The sequence below is a fragment of the Lucilia sericata genome, unplaced genomic scaffold (genome assembly GCF_015586225.1).
Source record: "Lucilia sericata isolate MDLA Ls3-8-SP2 unplaced genomic scaffold, ASM1558622v1 Contig000110F_arrow, whole genome shotgun sequence".
Taxonomy (NCBI): domain Eukaryota; kingdom Metazoa; phylum Arthropoda; class Insecta; order Diptera; family Calliphoridae; genus Lucilia; species Lucilia sericata.
This window is the reverse complement of record NW_023994142.1, coordinates 198183-221156: the sequence shown is the minus strand read 5'-3', so window position 1 is coordinate 221156 and position 22974 is coordinate 198183. Positions and strand designations below refer to the sequence as shown.

Here is a 22974-nt window from a genome sequence, read left to right as displayed (position 1 = left end):
TCTAAAAGTTAATATTTTCAAGTGAAAATAAGTTAAACTTATATTATCTAAGTCGTTACAATAACGTATTGTGCGAATTGAACCAAAACGCCGCTAGAAGTACAAATTACATTTCTATTGGGAAATTGTGGTGCATTAGACATGTTTCTTATACAAATTTCAGATTTCCATCGGAATTTTTTCACCCAAAATTAGATTTGGAATATTCTTTGATTCATTAAAAGACTGTTTAGCTGAAAAAATAATGAAAAATTGCGACTCGAGATTCAATTTCTATCCAAAAATGGGTATTTGACAAGGGTTTGGATTGATTTTCCGACAAATATTTTAATTCTCTTCCTTAACCAGGCGGAATTTTAAGACACAACCAATCAAAATCATTCTTAAAATCATAGCTGAAAAGATTTATAAACTAAAAAAACATACTTTTTTAGCATTTAAATAACATAAAAAATTTTTTAAGCATGACCTTCGGAAATTCTTTTTGAAGCGCTTTAAAAATTGACCTATCCAAAATCTAATGAAATCTATTATGTCAGTAACAATTATGGAGGTCCTACTAAATGTTATGATAAGAAAAAGAGAAATGTACAAATCATTTGTATGGTTATTATAAATTATGTAAAGTGCGTACAAACGAATGTCTCAGACAAATTTGATTTTTTTCTCTGGAATTGCTAATAGAGCAAATAATATTACAATTTTATATTATAATTTTGTAACGAAGATAGTATCAAACTATTTCGCAAACCTTTTTTCTTAAAACACTTTTTACTTTCTTTCAAAAGTTAAAAAAATATATTGCGTACAAACGAATGTCTACCACTGTATTTGTTCAAAAAAATTTGGAAATTTTCATTGGAAATTTTTTTATTTCTTTATGATTTTTATGGTAAAATCGGGATTTTATGAAGAAAGTTGTTAATTACTAACAATTAACTATTTTTGCTGTTTTCTTGTTTTATATTTCATTTTTAAACATTTCAATTTCTATTTAGGAAATTTTAAATAACTTAATGAGTATAGGGCTTCGTCTTGGGGACCTAATTGAGGGGTTAAAAGTCACAATTCCATTGTTCTTGCGAAGGATATCGTCCGATGACGCTTTGCCATAAAATAAAGGCAAATATATTCTTTGGGGATTTATAGTTGTTTCAAGCTTTAAGTTAAGATATCTCGAGGTAGGATGAATATATTACAGAGGTTAATACCTTTATTTTAAACACGACAGATTGGACTTTCAGGCGACAGAATGGATTTTATAAATGAAGATGTCTTCGCGCTTTTATATGTTCTCAAATATGGCCAAAAAGGGGTTTCAGTGTTTAGAATAGAATGTCTCAAAAAACATTTTAATTTTATATTATTGAAATAAATTTGGATTTCATTTTAAAAACAAAATGAAACTGAGAAATCTTTCGTAGAAGTTATTACTCTAAGAATTCTTATTAGCGATTACAATATGGAACTTGTCTGTTAATACGTACCTACTTTATGGAGATTTACATAAGTCGCCCTTTAGAGACACAGATGTTGAAAACATTTGTAAAATTCTGTAGAAAATTGATTTTTAAGTAGCTACGGAAATGTCTTAACAGCAGCTGAAATTATGAATAAATTTCCCTAAACGAGGTACATTTAGCTGATTACAAAACTATTCAGTGTTTTCGTCTAATCATATTTTTAAACTCATGTGTGTTCATAATGATAACACAGGTAACATTTTGAAAATATTTAAGAAATACAAAGTGCATTCAAGAAAGCAGCAGATTTGTGTATCACCCATGTAGTAATATGCATTGGAGGAGAGTATATGAAATGTCTGTCTGAGAAAAGTCCATTAAATCTATTTTACCTTATTAGTTTGATTCTCCTATAACTTCTTTATTTCTATTAGATTTAAAAATATTAGAAAAACAACATAAATCAATTTTATTTTTTCATTAAATATGCATTTATTATTATTTTTTCTTTTTTTGGTATTTAAAACATGCATTTATTTAAAAAGGAAGAAAGAATTGTGAGTGAGTGTACTATTTCAAATATCAAATTTTTGAAAAACATTTTTTTTTAATTTTTTTTGTTCAAGTGTATCAATTATTACAATATAATTTGTTATTATTTTTTTTAATATTTTTTGTCAATTTAACATACATCACAGCAAAAATTTATATATTGTTTTTTTATTATATTTTTTTTTTAATTTATTAATTTAAGTTCTAAAAAGAGCGTTAAGTGTGACAAAAGGGAAGTTTTAAAATACAAAAATTTGTTAAGTAGTTAAATGTAATAAAAAATAATATTCAACATAAAATGAAAAAGTTCTAAAATAATACTAAAACTTACTAAAAATATTGCTTAAATTATAATAATTTTAATAATTGGTATTAAAAAACACAAACTACTTTTAGGGTTTTTGAAAATTTAATTAAAATAGTAGTTTTATTCTGTTTTCATAAGTTTTCTATAAAATACATACTTTATAATTGCATATTATTTTTTTGTTAATATTTTTTTTTAAATTTATACATATATAAATCTAAATACATGTAAATAATTATTAGTGCACGTATAAAAATTACCTTTTTTTGTTTTTTATGTATATATAATTTTTTTTTTTAATTTTTCGTAAAACAATACCATTTATTTGAAAGTTTGAATATTTTGATTAATTTTTAAATATATTTATATATTTTAATGTTTGTTTTTTTATAATTGTTAAAATCTAGAAAAAGCACAACACGTTTACAAATGGTCTTTTGGAAACACCATTTAATCTAGTTTATTATTAAGTTTTTTTTTTAATTTTTTATGTGAGTAGTTTGTTTATTTTTTATAAATTTTGTTTTGAATATATTATTTATTTGAATACTAACTCGTTTTGGTTTAAGTTTTTTTTTTAAATGTTAAGCATTTAGGCAAAAATGTGAAATTTTGTCAAGATTTAAAAATTTTGGTAATTGGAAACATTTCGAAATTTGAAAATGCGGTAGTTTAGTAAGGAATTATTTGTGGAAATTAATTGTATGTTGATTTAAAATATGTGGTTTTTGTCGTACTGAACTAACATGAATTAGATCTGAACTAGAACTGAACTAGAACTGAACTAGAACTGAACTAGAACTGAACTAGAACTGAACTAGAACTCAACTAGAACTCAACTAGAACTGAACTAGAACTGAACTAGAACTGAACTAGAACTGAACTAGAACTGAACTAGAACTGGACTAGAACTGAACTAGAACTGAACTAGAACTGAACTAGAACTGAACTAGAACTGAACTAGAACTGAACTAGAACTGAACTAGAACTGAACTAGAACTGAACTAGAACTGAACTAGAACTGAACTAGAACTGAACTAGAACTGAACTAGAACTGAACTAGAACTGAACTAGAACTGAACTAGAACTGAACTAGAACTGAACTAGAACTGAACTAACTGAACTAGAACTGAACTAGAACTGAACTAGAACTGAACTAGAACTGAACTAGAACTGAACTAGAACTGAACTCGAACTGAACTAGAACTGAACTAGAACTGAACTAGAACTGAACTAGAACTGAACTAGAACTGAACTAGAACTGAACTAGAACTGAACTAGAACTGAACTAGAACTGAAACTAGAACTGAACTAGAACTGAACTAGAACTGACTAGAACTGAACTAGAACTGAACTAGAACTGAACTAGAACTGAACTAGAACTGAACTAGAACTGAACTAGAACTAAACTAGAACCGAACTAGAACTGAACTAGAACTGAACTAGAACTGAACTAGAACTGAACTAGAACTGAACTAGAACTGAACTTGAACTGAACTAGTGAACTAGAACTGAACTAGAACTGAACTAGAACTGAACTAGAACTGAACTAGAACTGAACTAGAACTGAACTAGAACTGAACTAGAACTGAACTAGAACTGAACTAGAACTGAACTAGAACTGAACTAGAACTGAACTAGACTGAACTAGAACTGAACTAGAACTGAACTAGAACTGAACTAGAACTGAACTAGAACTGAACTAGAACTGAACTAGAACTGAACTAGAACTGAACTAGAACTGAACTAGAACTGAACTAGAACTGAACTAGAACTGAACTAGAACTGAACTAGAACTGAACTAGAACTGAACTAGAACTGAACTAGAACTGAACTAGAACTGAACTAGAACTGAACTAGAACTGAACTAGAACTGAACTAGAACTGAACTAGAACTGAATAGACTGAATTAGAACTGGACTAGAACTGGACTAGAACTGAACTAGAACTGAACTAGAACTGAACTAGAACTGAACTAGAACTGAACTAGAACTGAACTAGAACTGAACTAGAACTGAACTAGTGAACTAGAACTGAACTAGAACTGAACTAGAACTGAACTTGAACTGAACTAGTGAACTAGAAACTGAACTAGAACTGGACTAGAACTGAACTAGAACTGAACTAGAACTGAACTAGAACTGAACTAGAACTGAACTAGAACTGAACTAGAACTGAACTAGAACTGAACTAGAACTGAACTAGAACTGAACTAGAACTGAACTAGAACTGAACTAGAACTGAACTAGAACTGAACTAGAACTGAACTAGAACTGAACTAGAACTGAACTAGAACTGAACTAGAACTGAACTAGAACTGAACTAGAACTGAACTAGAACTGAACTAGAACTGAACTAGAACTGAACTAGAACTGAACTAGAACTGAACTAGAACTGAACTAGAACTGAAGTAGAACTGAACTAGAACTGAATTAGAACTGGACTAGAACTGGACTAGAACTGAACTAGAACTGAACTAGAACTGAACTAGAACTGAACTAGAACTGAACTAGAACTGAACTAGAACTGAACTAGAACTGAACTAGAACTGAACTAGAACTGAACTAGAACTGAACTAGAACTGAACTAGAACTGAACTAGAACTGAACTAGAACTGAACTAGAACTGAACTAGAACTGAACTAGAACTGAACTAGAACTGAACTAGAACTGAACTTGAACTGAACTAGTGAACTAGAACTGAACTAGAACTGAACTAGAACTGAACTAGAACTGAACTAGAACTGAACTAGAACTGAACTAGAACTGAACTAGAACTGAACTAGAACTGAACTAGAACTGAACTAGAACTGAACTAGAACTGAACTAGAACTGAACTAGAACTGAACTAGAACTGAACTGAACTAGAACTGAACTAGAACTGAACTAGAACTGAACTAGAACTGAACTAGAACTGAACTAGAACTGAAGTAGAACTGAACTAGAACTGAATTAGAACTGGACTAGAACTGGACTAGAACTGAACTAGAACTGAACTAGAACTGAACTAGAACTGAACTAGAACTGAACTAGAACTGAACTAGAACTGAACTAGAACTGAACTAGAACTGAACTAGAACTAGAACTGACTAGAACTGAACTAGAACTGAACTAGAACTGAACTAGAACTGAACTAAATTAAATATTAAAAGAGGGAAGGTCCGTGACTGGTTCCTGGTAGGAACCGTTTCTATTTCAACAACTTTATATTAAAAGCTATTTAACATGTCGAGGCCCATTTAGAGACATGTATTCATAAAATTAAAAGATTTGTATAATTTTATGAATGTGAAAACCCTCAAAAAGCTGAATTAAAATGGTTCTTATATTTGTTTTAAAAGGAACCCCGAGTTGTATTATAATTTAGTGTTTTTTTTTTTGTGATAGTTTTTTTTTTTAAGATGAAAAGAAAGTTACTAAGTTAATCAGTAATAATAATAAAAAGGGAGTTTGTTTTAAGTGATTTCAAAAACTATGATTAAGATTAAGATCAAATCGTTGATTTCGTAAGGTTTACTTTAGTCTATAGGTTACAATTATGTTTTAATTCAAGTATTATTAAACGTATTTGTTTGTAGTTTTGTTTTTTCTTTGTTAATTATTTTTTTTAGCACAAAAAAGCAAACATGTTTAAGTTCAAATTTTGTCTTAAATATTTTATAATATTAATAATTACTGTTTATTTTGTTTCTTTTAATATTGAAAATTTGCATTAGTTTTTTTTTGTTTGTATTTTTTTTTTGTTAAATTTTACATACATTTAAATATAGTATATAATAAGACTTTTACATAAATAAATACTAGTTGCAAATGGAGGGCAGGAATCATTTTCATAATTATTTGTTGTTGTTTTATATTTAATATTAGTTTTTTTAATATTCTTTTGCTTGTTATATATTTTGTCATAGTATAATTAATTTTAAATTATTAATATTTCTTTTTTAATTTTCGTTATTGTTTTGGTATTAAGTTGCTAACATTAAAATCTTTTAGTTTTTTTTTATTATTTATTTTGTTTAATAATAAACTTTCTACTCTAATACACACAAGTCACATGTTATTTGTTTTATTTTGTATTGTTTTAAATTTTATTTTTTTTTAATAAATAAATCAATCCATAAATAATTTATATAAATTTCAAAATAGGGGAAAAATATATAATTTTATTTTATTTTGTTTATTTTTTGTTTATATTTTTAAGAACTATTAAAAAAATACCAATAAATATGTCTGATATATATTTTGTTTTTAATATATTTTGTTATTTTATACTGAGAACAGTTTGTTTTCTTTTAAAATTTTTTAAGTGCTTTCTTTTTGTTTTTTAATATAAAAATTAAATTTAGATTTTAATGCAATATGTAGTTATTAATTATATTTTATTAATTTGTTATAGTTGGCCTAAATTCTGTTTGCTTTTGCTACTTAGGTTTATTTTTCCTTTCAAAATTTAAGTCTGTTTTAAAAAAGCCATTTGGTTTAGTAAAAAAATTATTATATATTTTTCTTTTAAATTTTGGATATTTTTATAAATCTAAAATTCACTTTTTTGAGGGGGAGGGGAAAAGAGATTGCTTTTATGTTTACTAATTTTTATTGTTTTTTTTTTTTAATTTTTTAATATTAGTTTTAAATTCAAAAAATGAAACTCTATAAATCACCTTTTATAAATGTTAAAGTGTTGCTATATTTTTAGGATTTTCTTTTTTTAATCTTCTTAATTTGTTTAAACAAAGTCACACCACAAATATTTTGTATTTAAACATATGAATTTCAGTGCTTATTCCCATTAAAGAATACGACCGACCACATGATTTCGAATAAAATAAAGGATTCTAGTTAAGGCGCAAATTAAGACTTTTGATATCGATTGAAATCATAGTAGCATTTAAAGGATTTGCAAGATTGTTTGGCAAGTAACTGAAACTGCTTAGACTGCTGAAACTGATTAATCCGGATTCGTATTACGATATTCACCCCTATTCCACGATCGAAAATAGGTATTCCAACAAAAAACGGAATCGTAAGGAAAAGAAGAAACAATTCCATTTTATTTCAATGCTATACGGACAAAATTTCGATTCGAATTGAAATACAGAATAGGGGTGATTGAAATCTGTAAAGACTTTGAATGAAGATTTTGTTTTATATCGAAAAATATCACCCTTAAAAAGTGACTCCTACATGATTTTCATTAATAGAGGTAATACATGATTCTATATTCTATTCCATACACATTTTGGAAGAAGCAGGAAAATAGTGTTTTAGTAAAATATCACATAGGAGAAAATTTTCTCTCTACAAAAGTGTCATTTAAGACTCGTACGTAATCAATAATTTTTACACAATACCAACTGCAGTTATTCAGTAATTCAAATCGAATTATACGTACAGATTCGAATTTTTTTTAAGTAGAAGAAAACGGATTCTTTAAAAGAAGTATCAATTTCATTTGGTTTCAATGTTCTATGTATATAAAATTCTACATGTTCGAAAATCCGAAGGTATGTTCAACAAATTTTAAAAGCTATTAAAAAAACTATAACCCTTTATTCATAAAGAATCAATAATGTTATTGATGTTTTATTGGAAAAGTTTTAATCGAATCAATCGATCAAGTCGCACTTTTCTAAATAACTAAGCAGAGCTCAATCAGAATTTCTTTATCAGATCATGTTTTCCAGATATCGTGTCATAAAGATGGAAAAAAAAAGTTTTTTTTTTCTATTTTAAGGACACGATATCTCTTAAAAACTTGTTGTAATGGAGGAATTCTGAAGACGGATTCGGATTCAACGCAGCTCTTTCTTTTTTAGAGAAGCATACGTTGGTCTCTATGTTAAAAAATGTAAAATTTTCATAAATTTGAAATATTGTTGCAAATCAAATCTAAATTAGAACTTAAGTTTTTAAAAATATTTTTCTATTAAAAAATATTTTTGGAATAAACTTAGCGCCATAATCTCAATATCCGGTTATCGTTTAAACGGCAAATATTATGCCAGTTAAAAAAAATTTTATGAAAACTGTCTATAAATCGTTTTGGTAATGACAAAATGGCGGTTAGTCTGTAAACACAAAATAGTTACAAAAATTTCTTTGGAAAAATCAAAAAAAAAAAAAAAATCTTAATATTTCAATTAAAATTTATAATTTTATTTAAAATTTTCACAATTTAAGCTAAAAAAAATATAGTATATAATAGTGTATGCATATGTATGTTTGTATAATATTGTATTTAGTACATAAAATATATTTCGTATATATGTTTTAATAAGTTGTTGTTGTTGGTTTTTTTAAGCAAAATCTATTAATGTTAAAAAAATAAAGCTTTCACAACTAATCGAATTTAAATATTTATAATTATTTTGTGATATTTGTTAAAAAAAAAATATATGTAAAAAACAAACAAAAAAGAATAAAACATTAAAAAAGACTAATAATATTATTATAATAGTTGCATAGTTTGGTGGTATTGTAAGTGGACTACATAAATACAAAGTGGACATTTTGAACAATTTGAACACTTTTTATTATTAGGATTATATAATATAAATTTATATTAAAGACAGAGCGTTAATTTGTTTTAAAAACTTCAGTTTTGTTTAAATTATTATCTCATATATATTAGAGAAAAGTAAAATTAAATATTTAGAAGAGCAATTAAGAAAAAAATATATTTTTTGTTGCTTTTTTTTAATATTTAATACACATTTTTATTATGCAATATTATTTTTTTTTCGATTTTTTGTTTAAAATTTATATTTTAATTCTAATTGTATAGTGAAGAAAGGGCACAATAATTAACTTGGTTTTCCTAATATAATTAGAAAACTTGGTGGCATAATATGTTTTTTTATTATTATTTTTTAAAAATTTATTTTTATACTCGTCTCTAGTTTTTTATTATTCAGAATTAGCAAAAAGGAAGGAGGTGTGTCTACAACTTTACAAAAAAAGCGGGATCAAAAGTTTACTAAATTAAAGGAAACACCAAATTTCGTTGTGTTGGTTTAAACATCGGTCTGTCTGTTTGTATTTGTTGGGACAGTGCTCAATGGGCTTGTGTTGTTTGACTGTTTGCTGGGACTGTTGGTGTTGTTGTAGCAGCAGTTGTAGCATTATTGGTGTTGTTGTTATTATTTGTTATGTTATTGTTGTTATTATTTGTTGTGGTATTGTTGTTGTTGTTGTTGTTATTATTGCTGTTTACTGCTGCTGTTTGATTTGTTTGTTGTTGACGTTCTGGATTATCAAAATAATCCGAGGCATTGCCACGGCATATGGGACAAGTTCGGTTTGACTGCAGTTATTAAAATAATAAATTTTAGATTTAATTTTTTGATTGCATATACACAAACTTAAACACTTACCCTTAACCATTTGTCAACGCATTTGGCATGGAACTCATGAGAACATGGTAGAACACGTAGTATTTGGCATAATTCAAAATCACACATACAAACTACACAAGATGTCTGGTCGCCTATAACAAAATATTTAGAAATTTGTAATATACACTATATTTAAAACATGTCAATTGTCTTCCCCTCTTACCATTATGTGATTCCGGATTAAATTTATAACTTGGTAACTGTTCAATTTCATTACGAGCCAATCCACGAGGTTTAGCTTCACCCAAACGTTCGGCTAAACTTAGCAAAGCTTCATAATTTTCGGTTTCATTGGAATCGGTGGAGCTAAGCTCATGTTGATTATACGGTGACAAGGGGAACATGGCCCTAAAATAAAAAAATGTATAAATAAAAATTTCGAAAACAAATGTAACAATTCCTTACAAGAAATTAAGCAAAAATCCTGGATTTATAATGCCAGTTGTTTGTATCTGAACTGGGGTAGCTTGATGTGGACCCAAAGCTTGAGGTGGCAAGACATGCCGGTGAGGACCATGTGGATGATTGGCGGGCCAGAAGCGTGTAATGCGGCGATGTGGAGGGAATGTACGTCTCTGTAAAGATTTCAATTATGAAAACATACATTCAAAAGTCAATGTAATATTTACTTACTTCTGTAGAGATAATAATTTGTTGTGGTGCAGCCGAAAGCTGTGAGACCTGAGCAGCAGCAGCGGCGGCTGCTACTATGGAATGTGAATGATGGGCCGCTGCTGCAGCCGACATAGAAGTCAAATGTATGGGAGTGGCTTGTAATTGAGGCACAGTAGCCACACCCTGGGCATGGTGATGATGATGTCCGCCAGCTGGATCTAACGATAAACTAGCAACGGCTGCTGCAGCAGCATCCGAACGCTGTTGTTGCGTTAGATGGGTAGTATTTTGATAATTAGCTGCAGCTACTGTAGCAGCTGCTACTAAAGCGGCTGCTTGTTGTGACTGATGCTGTTGTTGGGCTGCTGCTGCCGTTGCGGCAGCCAAATGTTGTGGAGCTTGAGCGACTTGCAGGGGAGCACTGGTGGCTGTTGTGAAGCCGGTAGCATTCGATGCAAACTGGGCATGGGGGTGTGAATTGCAGGCAGCTTGAGCAGTGAAGGGCTGTGTATATATACTGTGTAGATGACAAGGAGCTAGACGAGGTTGTGGTGGTTGAGCAGGATACGTGCAAATCGAGGCCCATATGGGTTCGGCATGACGTAGTGACAAACTAACGGGAACTTGATTTATATCAACCATAAGAGGTGGCGGTGGTGGTGGCAAACCAGCTGGACTTTGTGCTTGTTGATGATGGGCGGGTGGTGGAGTATGAATTAGAGCAACCGAGGGACCAGCATTCGCATTGGCCGCTGCAGCAGTTAATTCCCAAGTGGAACGATGTTGGACAGGCTGTTGCTGTATATAATGTTGGTTGACATGATTTGTCTGCTGCGCTTGTTGTTGCTGCTGCTGCTGTTGTTGCTGCTGTTGTAATTGTTGATTATGATTATGCTGTTGCTGTTGGTGGGGATGATGATAACCATTATTGAAATAATTTGAATTTTGTGCAACCGAACTAGAGTCCCTGAGGCGTGGTCGTCGTATAGGTGGGCTTCCCTGTTGTAACTAAAATTATTATTGATATACAATATATGAATGTATGTATGTATGTAAATATATATATTTATCTAACAACTTACCAATATACGCGGAGAACGTCTTTGCTCCCATATAGCAGGTGGTGATTGACTGGGCATACGTCCCGAAATACGTCTTCGTTTTCTTGAAGGACTGTCCGATTTCAAGACATTCGTACCATTTAAAGAGTTAGTAGAACCTGATATACCACCTCCGGATCCAGATGGTCCATCTAATAGCGATGATGCCCCAGCTAATGCTGAAGCAGACGTTGATGGTCCATTATTAAATTGATTTCCATGGTTGTGATAATATTGCGAACGATTGTATGAATTATTGGTACCGCCGCCATTACGATTGTTGTTCCCCATAGAAAAATTCGAATTGCTATCGCTATCCGAAATACGAGAACCGCTGCTACCGGCCATATTATAACCATCCATGTGCTGTGAAATACATATGAAATTTGGCATTCGATTAATAAAAAATTGCAAAATTTCAGATTCATAAAAATAAACACTTTTCGCACAAATAACTATAATAGAAATGAACTAGATTGAAATATTGTAGTAAAATCCGAGATAGAACTACTACAAACTATAATCTTGAACTCACCAAATTGTTAACACCGTTGCTGTGACCATTTCGATCACATAGTCCTGAGTTTGAGGCATTATTGTTGTTGCTTATGTTGCTACCATTATAATTTCGATTGTGATTGTAACGGTCACCAAATTGATGAAAATCACCACTGCGGTGTGTCATCGCCATATTGTTGTTGTTATTATTAAGATTGTTGCGTCGAAAACTGTTAAAATCACTACTGGCCTGTAGATTTATTCCCCTGCGACCGTTATAATAATTTGGTCCATGGAAATGTTGTTGTTGTTGTTGCAATGACTGGGAACTTGAGCCACCCGATAGCTGTTGTTGCTGCTGATGGTGATTGCTGTTGTGGTTATTGTTGGAATTAGCAGTTGTTACCGAGTGATGATGTTGGTGGTGTCGTGAGTTTGTTGATTTTATATTCGTTGTCGTTTTGGATGGATTTGTTTGTTTATTTTTTGTTGTAGATGTTTGTACATTTTCACAATTGGTTGTTGGATGGTTATCGGAGGCATTAGAATCAGCAACATCAATGTTATCATCATCGATATGAGTTGGTGGAGAAGACATCATCGTTGTTGTTGATAAGGAAGACATCGTATTACATTGTTGAGATTGTTGGCGAGATCGTTGATGGTGGTGGAGACGTTGTTGGAGATGGCGTTGTTGTTGTGCATGTTGAGGAATCATGTCATTACAAGAATTTACATTCACATCATCAGTACAGTTACTATTTGTTGTTGTATGTAAGTTTGAAGTTGTTGTTGAATTTGTTAGCGGAAGGGGGGATTGGTGATTAGTTGGTGGTGAAGGTGATGTTTGTTTTGACAATTGGACATTGTGATAATGGTGGTGAGTATAAGAATTGTGGTGGTGAGTTGGAGGATGAGAATGATGTAGTTGTATATTATTGTATTGTGTTGGCGGATGTAGTTGTCGATTATTTGGGGTAGAGGAGGAAGAGGAAATACTTGTATGTTGTTGTTGTTGTGTATAAGGACTATTACTACTATTATTGTTAGTATTAGCATAAGAACTACTGATGCGGAGGTGTTGCCGGGGCTGTGTGTGAGACTGGGTATTGGTAGAGGGTGGTGGTATATTTTGGGCATTTGTTTGACTAAGACGTGGGGACATTATGATATGATTTGTGTTGGTATTTCTTGCACTATTCGGCGATAGAGCTCTTAAAGTTAAACGCAAATCCGGAGAGGATAATAGGTTAGAAATCTTTAAACTATTCGTTTTATTTGCATTGACAATCGTACTAATTGAGGTGGGTTGTAAATTTGTTATGTTTGACAAATTTCTTAATGGTGAAAGGGGCGATTGTTGGGATTGATGGTGAACTAAAGGACTAGAACAGTGCAATGAATCAGAAGAATTATGTAGTGATGTCAACACCGCCGAAGAAGTAGTTGACGAAGAATACTGATTGTGTTGCGGGAGATCTGTGTGTGCTGAACAGTGAGGTTGGAAATCACCGCCACTGTCACTATTAATACTATTTTGATGGAGGTGGTGGTGGTGATGGTGGTAATTGTTTTGATGGTAGTGGTGATAGTGATGATGTTGTTGATTATTATTATTAGCATGATTTAAATGGGAATTATTATTGTTGTTGTTATTGTAGTGATTTTCTTTGCTACTAGTAGAACAACTTCCATTATTACTTGTCTGTACATCGCTGGTAGTTTGATTTATATATATATATTGGGATTTTTGTTTAAGTTTTTATCAATTTAAGTCAAAAATTCAAATTATATATTTTTTATGATTTAAATTAGTTAAGTTTTTATTTTTTAATTTAATGCAGTGGTAGAGTGGGTGGTAGTATTGTAGTTGAAAAAAAGTATATATAAACAAACACAACCCAATAATAGTTATTTTTTATTTGATTATGCATTAACATTTACAGTAATACATATATGTAGTATATATACGTATGTAGTATATGTATATATATAATTTTAGATTTTTTTTAGTTTTTGCCACACATACATATAGAATAAATATTTGTTTCATTTTTTTTTTTTTGTTTTTTGGTTTTTTGATTCAATAAATATATGAAGAAGAAAGAAAAAACGAAAAAAGAAAATAATATGTAATATAAATGCCAAAATGCAATATTAAAATTAGTTTATAATATTTAATTAATTAATACGTTTATATAGTATTTATTATATACACACATACAATTAAACAGTTACAAATTACAAATACAATTTAATCAATACTTCATGTGTTTTTTCATTTTTCTATTTAATCATTTAGGTACTTTAAAAAATTATTTATATCGAAATTATAATCAATATAATTTTTTGCATTAACTGCACACTACGAATTACAATGTAAAGATTTTTTAAACCAAGAGAAAATAACAATAATTTAAATCAAAATTATATTTTGTAATGCAAACATAGAAAGGTGAAAATTAAAATATATAAAAGAACAATAATAATTATTTTCGTTCTAGAAATTTCTTTTCCGATTCAAAATTAATAGAACTGAACTGAAATTATTAGAACTGAACTAGAACTGAACTAGAACTGAACTAGAACTGGACTAGAACTGAACTAGAACTGAACTAGAACTGAACTAGAACTGAACTAGAACTGAACTATAACTGAACTAGAACTGAACTAGAACTGAACTAGAACTGAACTAGAACTGAACTAGAACTGAACTAGAACTGAACTAAAACTGAACTAGAACTGAACTAGAACTAGAACTGAACTAGAACTGAACTAGAACTGAACTAGAACTGAACTAGAACTTAACTAGAACTGAACTAGAACTGAACTAGAACTGAACTAGAACTGGACTAGAACTGAACTAGAACTGAACTAGAACTGAACTAGAACTGAACTAGAACTGAACTAGAACTGAACTAGAACTGAACTAGAACTGAACTAGAACTGAACTAGAACTGAACTAGAACTGAACTAGAACTGAACTAGAACTGAACTAGAACTGAACTAGAACTGAACTAGAACTGAACTAGAACTGAACTAGAACTGAACTAGAACTGAACTAGAACTGAACTAGAACTGAACTAGAACTTAACTAGAACTGAACTAGAACTGAACTAGAACTGAACTAGAACTGAACTAGAACTGAACTAGAACTGAACTAGAACTGAACTAGAACTGAACTAGAACTGAACTAGAACTGAACTAGAACTGAACTAGAACTGAACTAGAACTGAACTAGAACTGAACTAGAACTGAACTAGAACTGAACTAGAACTGAACTAGAACTGAACTAGAACTGAACTAGAACTGAACTAGAACTGAACTAGAACTGAACTAGAACTGAACTAGAACTGAACTAGAACTGAACTAGAACTGAACTAGAACTGAACTAGAACTGAACTAGAACTGAACTAGAACTGAACTAGAACTGAACTAGAACTGAACTAGAACTGGACTAGAACTGAACTAGAACTGAACTAGAACTGAACTAGAACTGAACTAGAATTGAACTAGAACTGAACTAGAACTGAACTAGAACTGAACTAGAACTAGAACTGGACTAGAACTGAACTAGAACTGAACTAGAACTGAACTAGAACTGAACTAGAACTGAACTAGAACTGAACTAGAACTGAACTAGAACTGAACTAGAACTGAACTAGAACTGAACTAGAAATGAACTAGAACTGAACTAGAACTGAACTAGAACTGAACTAGAACTGAACTAGATCTGAACTAGAACTGAACTAGAACTGAACTAGAACTGAACTAGAACTGAACTAGAACTGAACTAGAACTAGATCTGAACTAGAACTGAACTAGAACTGAACTAGAACTGAACTAGAACTGAACTAGAACTGAACTAGAACTGAACTAGAACTGAACTAGAACTGAACTAGAACTGAACTAGAACTGAACTAGAACTGAACTAGAACTGAACTAGAACTGAACTAGAACTGAACTAGAACTGAACTAGAACTGGACTAGAACTGAACTAGAACTGAACTAGAACTGAACTAGAATTGAACTAGAACTGAACTAGAACTGAACTAGAACTGAACTAGAACTGAACTAGAACTGGACTAGAACTGAACTAGAACTGAACTAGAACTGAACTAGAACTGAACTAGAACTGAACTAGAACTGAACTAGAACTGAACTAGAACTGAACTAGAACTGAACTAGAAATGAACTAGAACTGAACTAGAACTGAACTAGAACTGAACTAGAACTGAACTAGATCTGAACTAGAACTGAACTAGAACTGAACTAGAACTGAACTAGAACTGAACTAGAACTGAACTAGAACTGAACTAGAACTGAACTAGATCTGAACTAGAACTGAACTAGAACTGAACTAGAACTGAACCATTTTAAGTCATGCTGATCTAAATAACTAGCTATAAGAGGAACCTGATACGGTTCTTTAAGGTTGTGAATCTGCTCCTGTTTAAATACCTATGAAAAAATAAGTAACAAGCAATATCTGATTACTTATTCACTTTAAAATAGTTTTTATTCTCCGCAAAAATTTAACCACAATTTTGTTTGTAATTAAAAGTTTTAAACAGCAAAATATATAAATTAGCAAACATTAATTCACAAAAAACAGAACGCAGTGAAAAATACATAGAATTTTAACAAAAAATTAATAATAGTAACTAATTAATTTGAAAAAAAAACAATGCTCTTACAATTAGAAATATATAAATATGTAAGTAGTATTAACGATTATATAGGAAGTAAATTATTTAATGTTAATGTATATACACACAGTTTTACAAATGTAGTATTTACTTTTATTTTTTCTGTCATTACTGGTATTGTTAATATTAATATTGTTATTTATTTTTTTTTAATTATTTATCATTTTATTAAAACATTCACATTGGTAATTTAAAAATAATTCTAAAGTAAGACGCAGTGTGCAAAAAATGCAAAAAAAATATTGAAATATAATTAAAAAAAAACAAACTAAAATAAAGCTGAGCTAAAGAACAATATGATCACATTTCTGTTACATAAAACTAAAATTTTTATTTAAAATAAATTATTTATATAGAAGAGAAAGAAAAAACAAACATCCATGTGATCACAGTATCTTATAAAATACAGTTTTTAAACACAAATACAACTATTTTGAAATGGTACGTTTTTTAAAGAGATTATTTAAAAAGAATCTGGGAATTAGCAATGAAAGTAGTAAAGGAAACTACAAGCGTGTGTGAGAACATTTAAAAGTGAAAGATTAAAATTTGAAAATTTCTTCAAATCAAAGATGAGAAACTTGTAGTAAATATTCATATGAGTATAAGTAATATAAGTCATACGCTGAAGAAATATGAAGTTATAGTGCACTAACAAATTCGATGCCATAGAGCTCTCTAATATTAAAAACAAATTAGATCAACGAATGAGTGATTTCAATTATTATTTATATTACTAATACGTTGAAATTAAATTTGCAAAGTTTTTTAAGTAATTAACGAATTGAATGTTGTTTTCTTCATAAATATCTTCAGTCATAATCTAAATTTCGTTCTCTCGTTCTTAGTACACCAACGTATGAGTAATATTAATTATAAGTGACATTACTCATACGTTTATATGTAAATGGCCAAATCCTTATATTACACATTAAAAATAGTAAAAGAAAAATCGTCTATTTCACTTTTAAATATTCTTTTTGGTATTTAAAAATTTTAATTGTATGTTTGTATTTGTACTTAATATTTTATTTGTTTAAAATACATCTAAAAATTATACATTATTAATATTCAAATTTATTTAAAATATAAAATCTATATCTGGATAAAGAGAAAATTTTGTAAATAGTTTTATTGTTATAGTTTTCAAATTATTCTTTGATAAAATTAACCACAATACAGTAAAGTTATTATTTTTTTTTTTTTTTCATTTAATAGTTCAAGTTGAAATGCGCATTAAAGTGAGCAAATTAAAAAATATTCAAATAAAATAAAATAAATATTCAAATAACATTTGTTAGGGAGCTTTAATATGTATGGCCTAATACAAAATGTTAACACCAGCATTGTAAATTATAAATATATCAATGCTGAATTTAACATTTATTTTCAGTTTACAACTTCATCTATTTATTTCAAAACCAAGGAAACTATTTCAAACCCTTCTTATATATATGCATGTTTGTTTATTTACTTTTCGCTTTACCCACCATTATTTCAAATTTGGTTTTATTCTTTTTTTAATTTCCGTTTTTTATATATAAATCATAAGGAAGTGATGTACATTAGTAAAAAATAGAAATGTAGTTCATGGTTAATTGATTTTGCGTTTATTGTAGATATTGTTTAATGTATTTAATTGTATTGAATGTATTTAGTATTAAGTAAGCCAAGTTCTTATGAAAAAAATACAGTCAGGCAGCATTGGTTATGTGCAAAAACACACAATGGCTATTAAACATTGTGTTTAAATGAGTGGTAACACTAAATATTTACTAGTATTTATGACAAAAAGAAATTTACAATACATAATAACTATAATACGTAGGGATACTCACAGTCTGTTAAATAATAAATACAAAACGTCTACTACTAGTACGATTAGTTTAAAATTTTAGGGGAATATGTATATTGATCAATAAACCTTGTTTAAACTTTAAAGTACGTTTATGACCAAAGTAATAAATAATTCACTTTCTCAAGATTTTGATTATTTTACCAGCATTTATGTACCGTTGTATACGAATGCCCGAAATCGGTGAAAATCTACTTAGTAATTTATATAAAGAAAATCTGTTAAAGTTGATCAGGAATGGGGTAATTAAGACAATTTGATTATTGTGTGACAGGTTTTACTTATACAAACCTTAGGTAACATTTTAAAGGAAAGGAAACCGGTTCCAAGTCAAATACTTAATATAAAGGAAATCTGTAACTTTAAAATAGAGTTGATATAGAAGGGGAAAATACACACCTTTAAATAACCTCAGGGATAAGGATCAGAACTATTCTAAGCTGTTCTTAAGGTTTAAGCACCTTTCCTGCAAGTATCTAAATCAGAGCTTGACTAATGCTTTTACAGTAGAGACTGGATCTAGTTACTTAATAGAAGAGAACTTATTATCTTAACATTACGTTGATCTTGGCAAAGTAATTTACCGCTTTTCCGCCAGGATCTAAAACAGAACTAGTCCCGTGAATGATTTTATGGAACTAGTTTTAATATAAGAAAACTTGTAGTTTTAGCATAGTGTTGTCCTAGGAGAAGAGAATTTATACCTTTTGAAAAATCTGGTATAACCTCAACTGGAACTGGATCTGGGTTTAACCAAGCTAGTTCTGATTTAGTTAGCTGGTAAGTTTGCAAGGATTATGAATGTTACATCAAATCTAAAGAAATACGCCTAGGTCTCCAGCGGTCTTGTTGTGCGCTCCTTTACCAATGTCTCTGGTGGGAATCGAACCCACGATCTCCAGTCTAACAGACTAAAGCACTAACCCCTAACACATCGAAGACTAACAGTTCCGATTTTAGCTATTAAAATACTGAAACAAAAAAAATTTCATAAAATTATGTTTCTATCAATTAACAAATTTAAATCGGAACTAATCACTTGACTGATTATTTTGGAGTAGATACTTGATCTAGTAATTTCCTTAATATAAGTGAACTTTGGAAGATCTCTTTTAGTATTCTCAAATTCTTTAAAGTTCGATGCTTACTAAACCTAAATAGGGGTTACTCCTTCTGTAATAGATTAATTCTGCTGGGTTAAATGTATAAATTCCATACTTTATAGGATACATCCACAGATTTAGATTACTTAGGAACACTTAAATGACGATTGCCTTGTTTTTTGGAGTAAAAAAGTTTAAATTCTAAACGGATCAAAAGTTAAAATCTTTGCTTTACCAGAGATATTCAACTTAATAACTACAGCCGGATTCTTCTCTATTATTATAACCTACACCACTATAGTGAGGAGGGTATTATGTGATTGTGTTGATGTTAGTAACACCGACAAATATTAAAGTATACCAATCGGCTCAGAATCACTTTCTGAGTCGATTAAGCTATGTCCGTCCGTGTCCATGTAAACCTTGTACGCACGCTACAGGTCGCAATTTTCGAGATTTGGCACATACTCTTTTTTGATCCAGAGACGAAGCCTATTGAAAATGGTTAAAATCAGTCCATTATTTCGCCTAGCCCCCATAGTTTAAAATTAGTTACTTACAGTTGGTCCCTTTATGTCATAACTTTATAACATATAAACGTGAGTATCCCCAAAGTATGTTTAATTATTATTAGAAAAAAGAAACTACATATTAGAAACATATTAACTAAATTATTATGGTTATTTGTTTGTATTTTGCAAATTTGTTTATTAAATATTAATAGTAGTAGTAATAGTATATGTATGTATATTAAGTAGTATTATTATTTTGTAATTTGTAATGAAAAATAAAAAGCGGACAATAGAAACATCCTCTGACACAATAAACAATCAAATTATTATTATTATTATTACTATTATTATTGTATTAGTAGAGAACCCATACATATCAATTTAATTCAATTCAAATTCTATAAATAAATTAAGCACACACAAATTAGGCTCCTTAAAAAATGTTAAAATACGAAAATAAAAATTACAACAAAAAAAAAGAAAATGAAAAAAAGGACAACACAAATTGTTTGTATTATAATACGAATATTAACGAAAAAGAAAATGATAAAAGTATGTTAAAGGCGAGTTTTAAAAATTAAAGCAAATAACTTTTGATTTTAAAGTTTATAAATCTTTTAAGCAGTTGCTTTAATTTTTAATACTACGTTTGTTTAATTAAGCTTTGTTTTCAAAACAATACAAATTTGAAATTACTTTTTCAATATAATTTCATTTAATAGTTTAAAAATTAAAAAAAGAAATTTTTTATAACTTAACGAAAAAAAATATGCAAGAAAAGCACTGTTTAGTTTTATAAGATCATATGATCAAGTTTTCTGTCAAAAAATTTATGAAATTGTTGTTATTGTGAATCGTAAAAACTTAAATTGTGCGTTTATTTCAATTAGAGCTATGTAGAATTCGAATACTAATTTTCTAAATATTTCAATCCGAGTTTTCATTGAAAAATTTTAGGAAAAATTTAAAATTTTTGTACAATAAAAATTTAAAATTTCACTAAAAAATCGACTTTTTTTTTAAAATATCACTTAAAATTCACTAAATCCTTTTTTTCAATATAAATTGAAAATTTCATTAAAAATTTGAAGTTTCACTAAAAATCTGAAATTTTATTAAAACTTCTTTATTTGACTAAAATTTCTAAATTTTACTGAATATTCGAAATTTCACTGAATTTCTAAAATTTATTAAAAATTAAAATTTTCACTAAAAAATTTAAATTTATCCAAAACTTTTCCTAAAAAATGTCATTTGAAATTCGAAAAATCTTTTTTAAAATTCGAAACTACACTAAAAATTTGAAATTTCACGTTAAATTCCAAAAAATTTACCAAAACTTCAAATTAGCACAAAATTATGAAATTTTTCTAAAAATCCGAAATTTTATTAAAATTCTAAATTTCACTACAATTTCAAAATTTAACAAAAAAAAAAAAGAAATTTCACAAAAAATTTCACCTAAAATTAGAATTTTTACTAAAATATGAATTTTTCGCTTAAATAATTAAAACTTTCACCTAAATGTAAATTTTAACAAAAATTTTAAATTTCACAAATATTTAAGTTTACCAAATTAACACAAAAAATCATGTTCAAACTTGACCAATTTTGATCAATAGTACAATTTATACTTTTTTATAATTTAAGTCTTGTAGTTATTTTTTTTATAAAATTAGTCCGAATTTCCGAATAAAAGTCCGATACAAATCTGGAATAATTTTCAAACTTTAAGCCATCGACTTTAGAATCAAATTAAGTATTTATTTAGTTGAAATTAACGCACTATTATTTAGATTTGTAAAAAATTAAAAAATTAGAAATATTTGTCCGAAATCAAAAAGAAAAAATAATGAAAATATTACTTAAAAATGGATAAAAACCTTATTAACATGCTTTATATTGAAAGCGATCGTTTAAAGAAAAAAAAAAAAAGAAACTTACACAACAAGTGTAATTTTACATAATGTAAATTGTAATGTTGCATTTAAAAAAGTAATGTAAAACATTTGTTAAATTCTTTCTAATTTATAAAGAAAATTAAAACATTGATTTGTAAAATAAAAGATTTATTTAGTTAGTATTTTTTTAACTTGAATTACTTATGTATATAAATAATATTAAGGATTTTTATTTTGCTTGGTTTTCATTTAAAATTATGTATAAATATTTTCAAGAAAACATAATATTTACTACAGAGAAACGAAAAATGAAATAGTAGGAAAAAATATTTGTTTTGTGCTTTTCATGCAAATTCTTTTTTTTAATTCACAATTTCTTTTTTTTTTTTGTATTTTAATTAAAACTATGACAAGTATTGTTTAGAAATTCTACAAAATTAATAATGGTTTATTTTTTTATTAATAATTGTTTTTTTTTTCGCTTTAAAGATTATTAATATTTAATCATTTCAGTTTCAAGGTGTACAACAATAAAAAAATGAGGTTTTATTTTAAATAGTATTTAATTAGAATTTTTTTATTAATAATTTAAAAACGTATAATACAAGTATTTTAGATGCCAATTTTATGAAAACAACAACAAAACATAAAGATTTAATGTTAAGTATTTAAAATTGTAAACAACAAAAAAATTTAATTAAATAAAAAAATAAATTAATTAATGTGTTAAGAAAGTAAACAACTGAAGTGGTGAATATTTGCAATGAGATTTTTGTGAGAAGTTTTTGTTTTTAATTTTTGTTTGTTTGTGGAAATGAAGCAAATATACATCAACAAAATTAGTAATAAATGATTGAGTTTTTTAATATTATTATTATTTATGTTTAATTTTCATTTCCATATTTCAACTACTACTAAAGCTACGACGATAGCAACACCATTTCCAACTTTTATTTCGCCATATAT

At 28.6% G+C, this 22974-nt stretch overlaps 1 protein-coding gene across 4 annotated transcripts in view; it reads right to left on the bottom strand.

The window, feature by feature from the left end:
- Positions 1-8464: 8464 nt before the first annotated feature.
- The window catches only part of LOC119600348 (GATA zinc finger domain-containing protein 14), a 43703-nt gene continuing 29193 nt past the window's right edge, over positions 8465-22974 (bottom strand). For 2 of the 4 annotated variants that reach the window (XM_037950516.1, XM_037950517.1), the window contains exons 3-9: positions 11966-13643; positions 11413-11796; positions 10349-11338; positions 10121-10290; positions 9879-10063; positions 9695-9807; positions 8662-9624 (exon numbers count right to left, since the gene is read on the bottom strand). In XM_037950516.1, coding sequence (XP_037806444.1) covers positions 9376-9624; positions 9695-9807; positions 9879-10063; positions 10121-10290; positions 10349-11338; positions 11413-11796; positions 11966-13643 — 3769 coding nt within the window. In that variant the 3' untranslated portion in view covers positions 8662-9375. Of the gene's footprint in view, positions 9625-9694; positions 9808-9878; positions 10064-10120; positions 10291-10348; positions 11339-11412; positions 11797-11965; positions 13644-22974 lie in introns of all 4 variants that reach the window. The other 2 variants (XM_037950519.1, XM_037950518.1) reach the window with 2 other exon arrangements.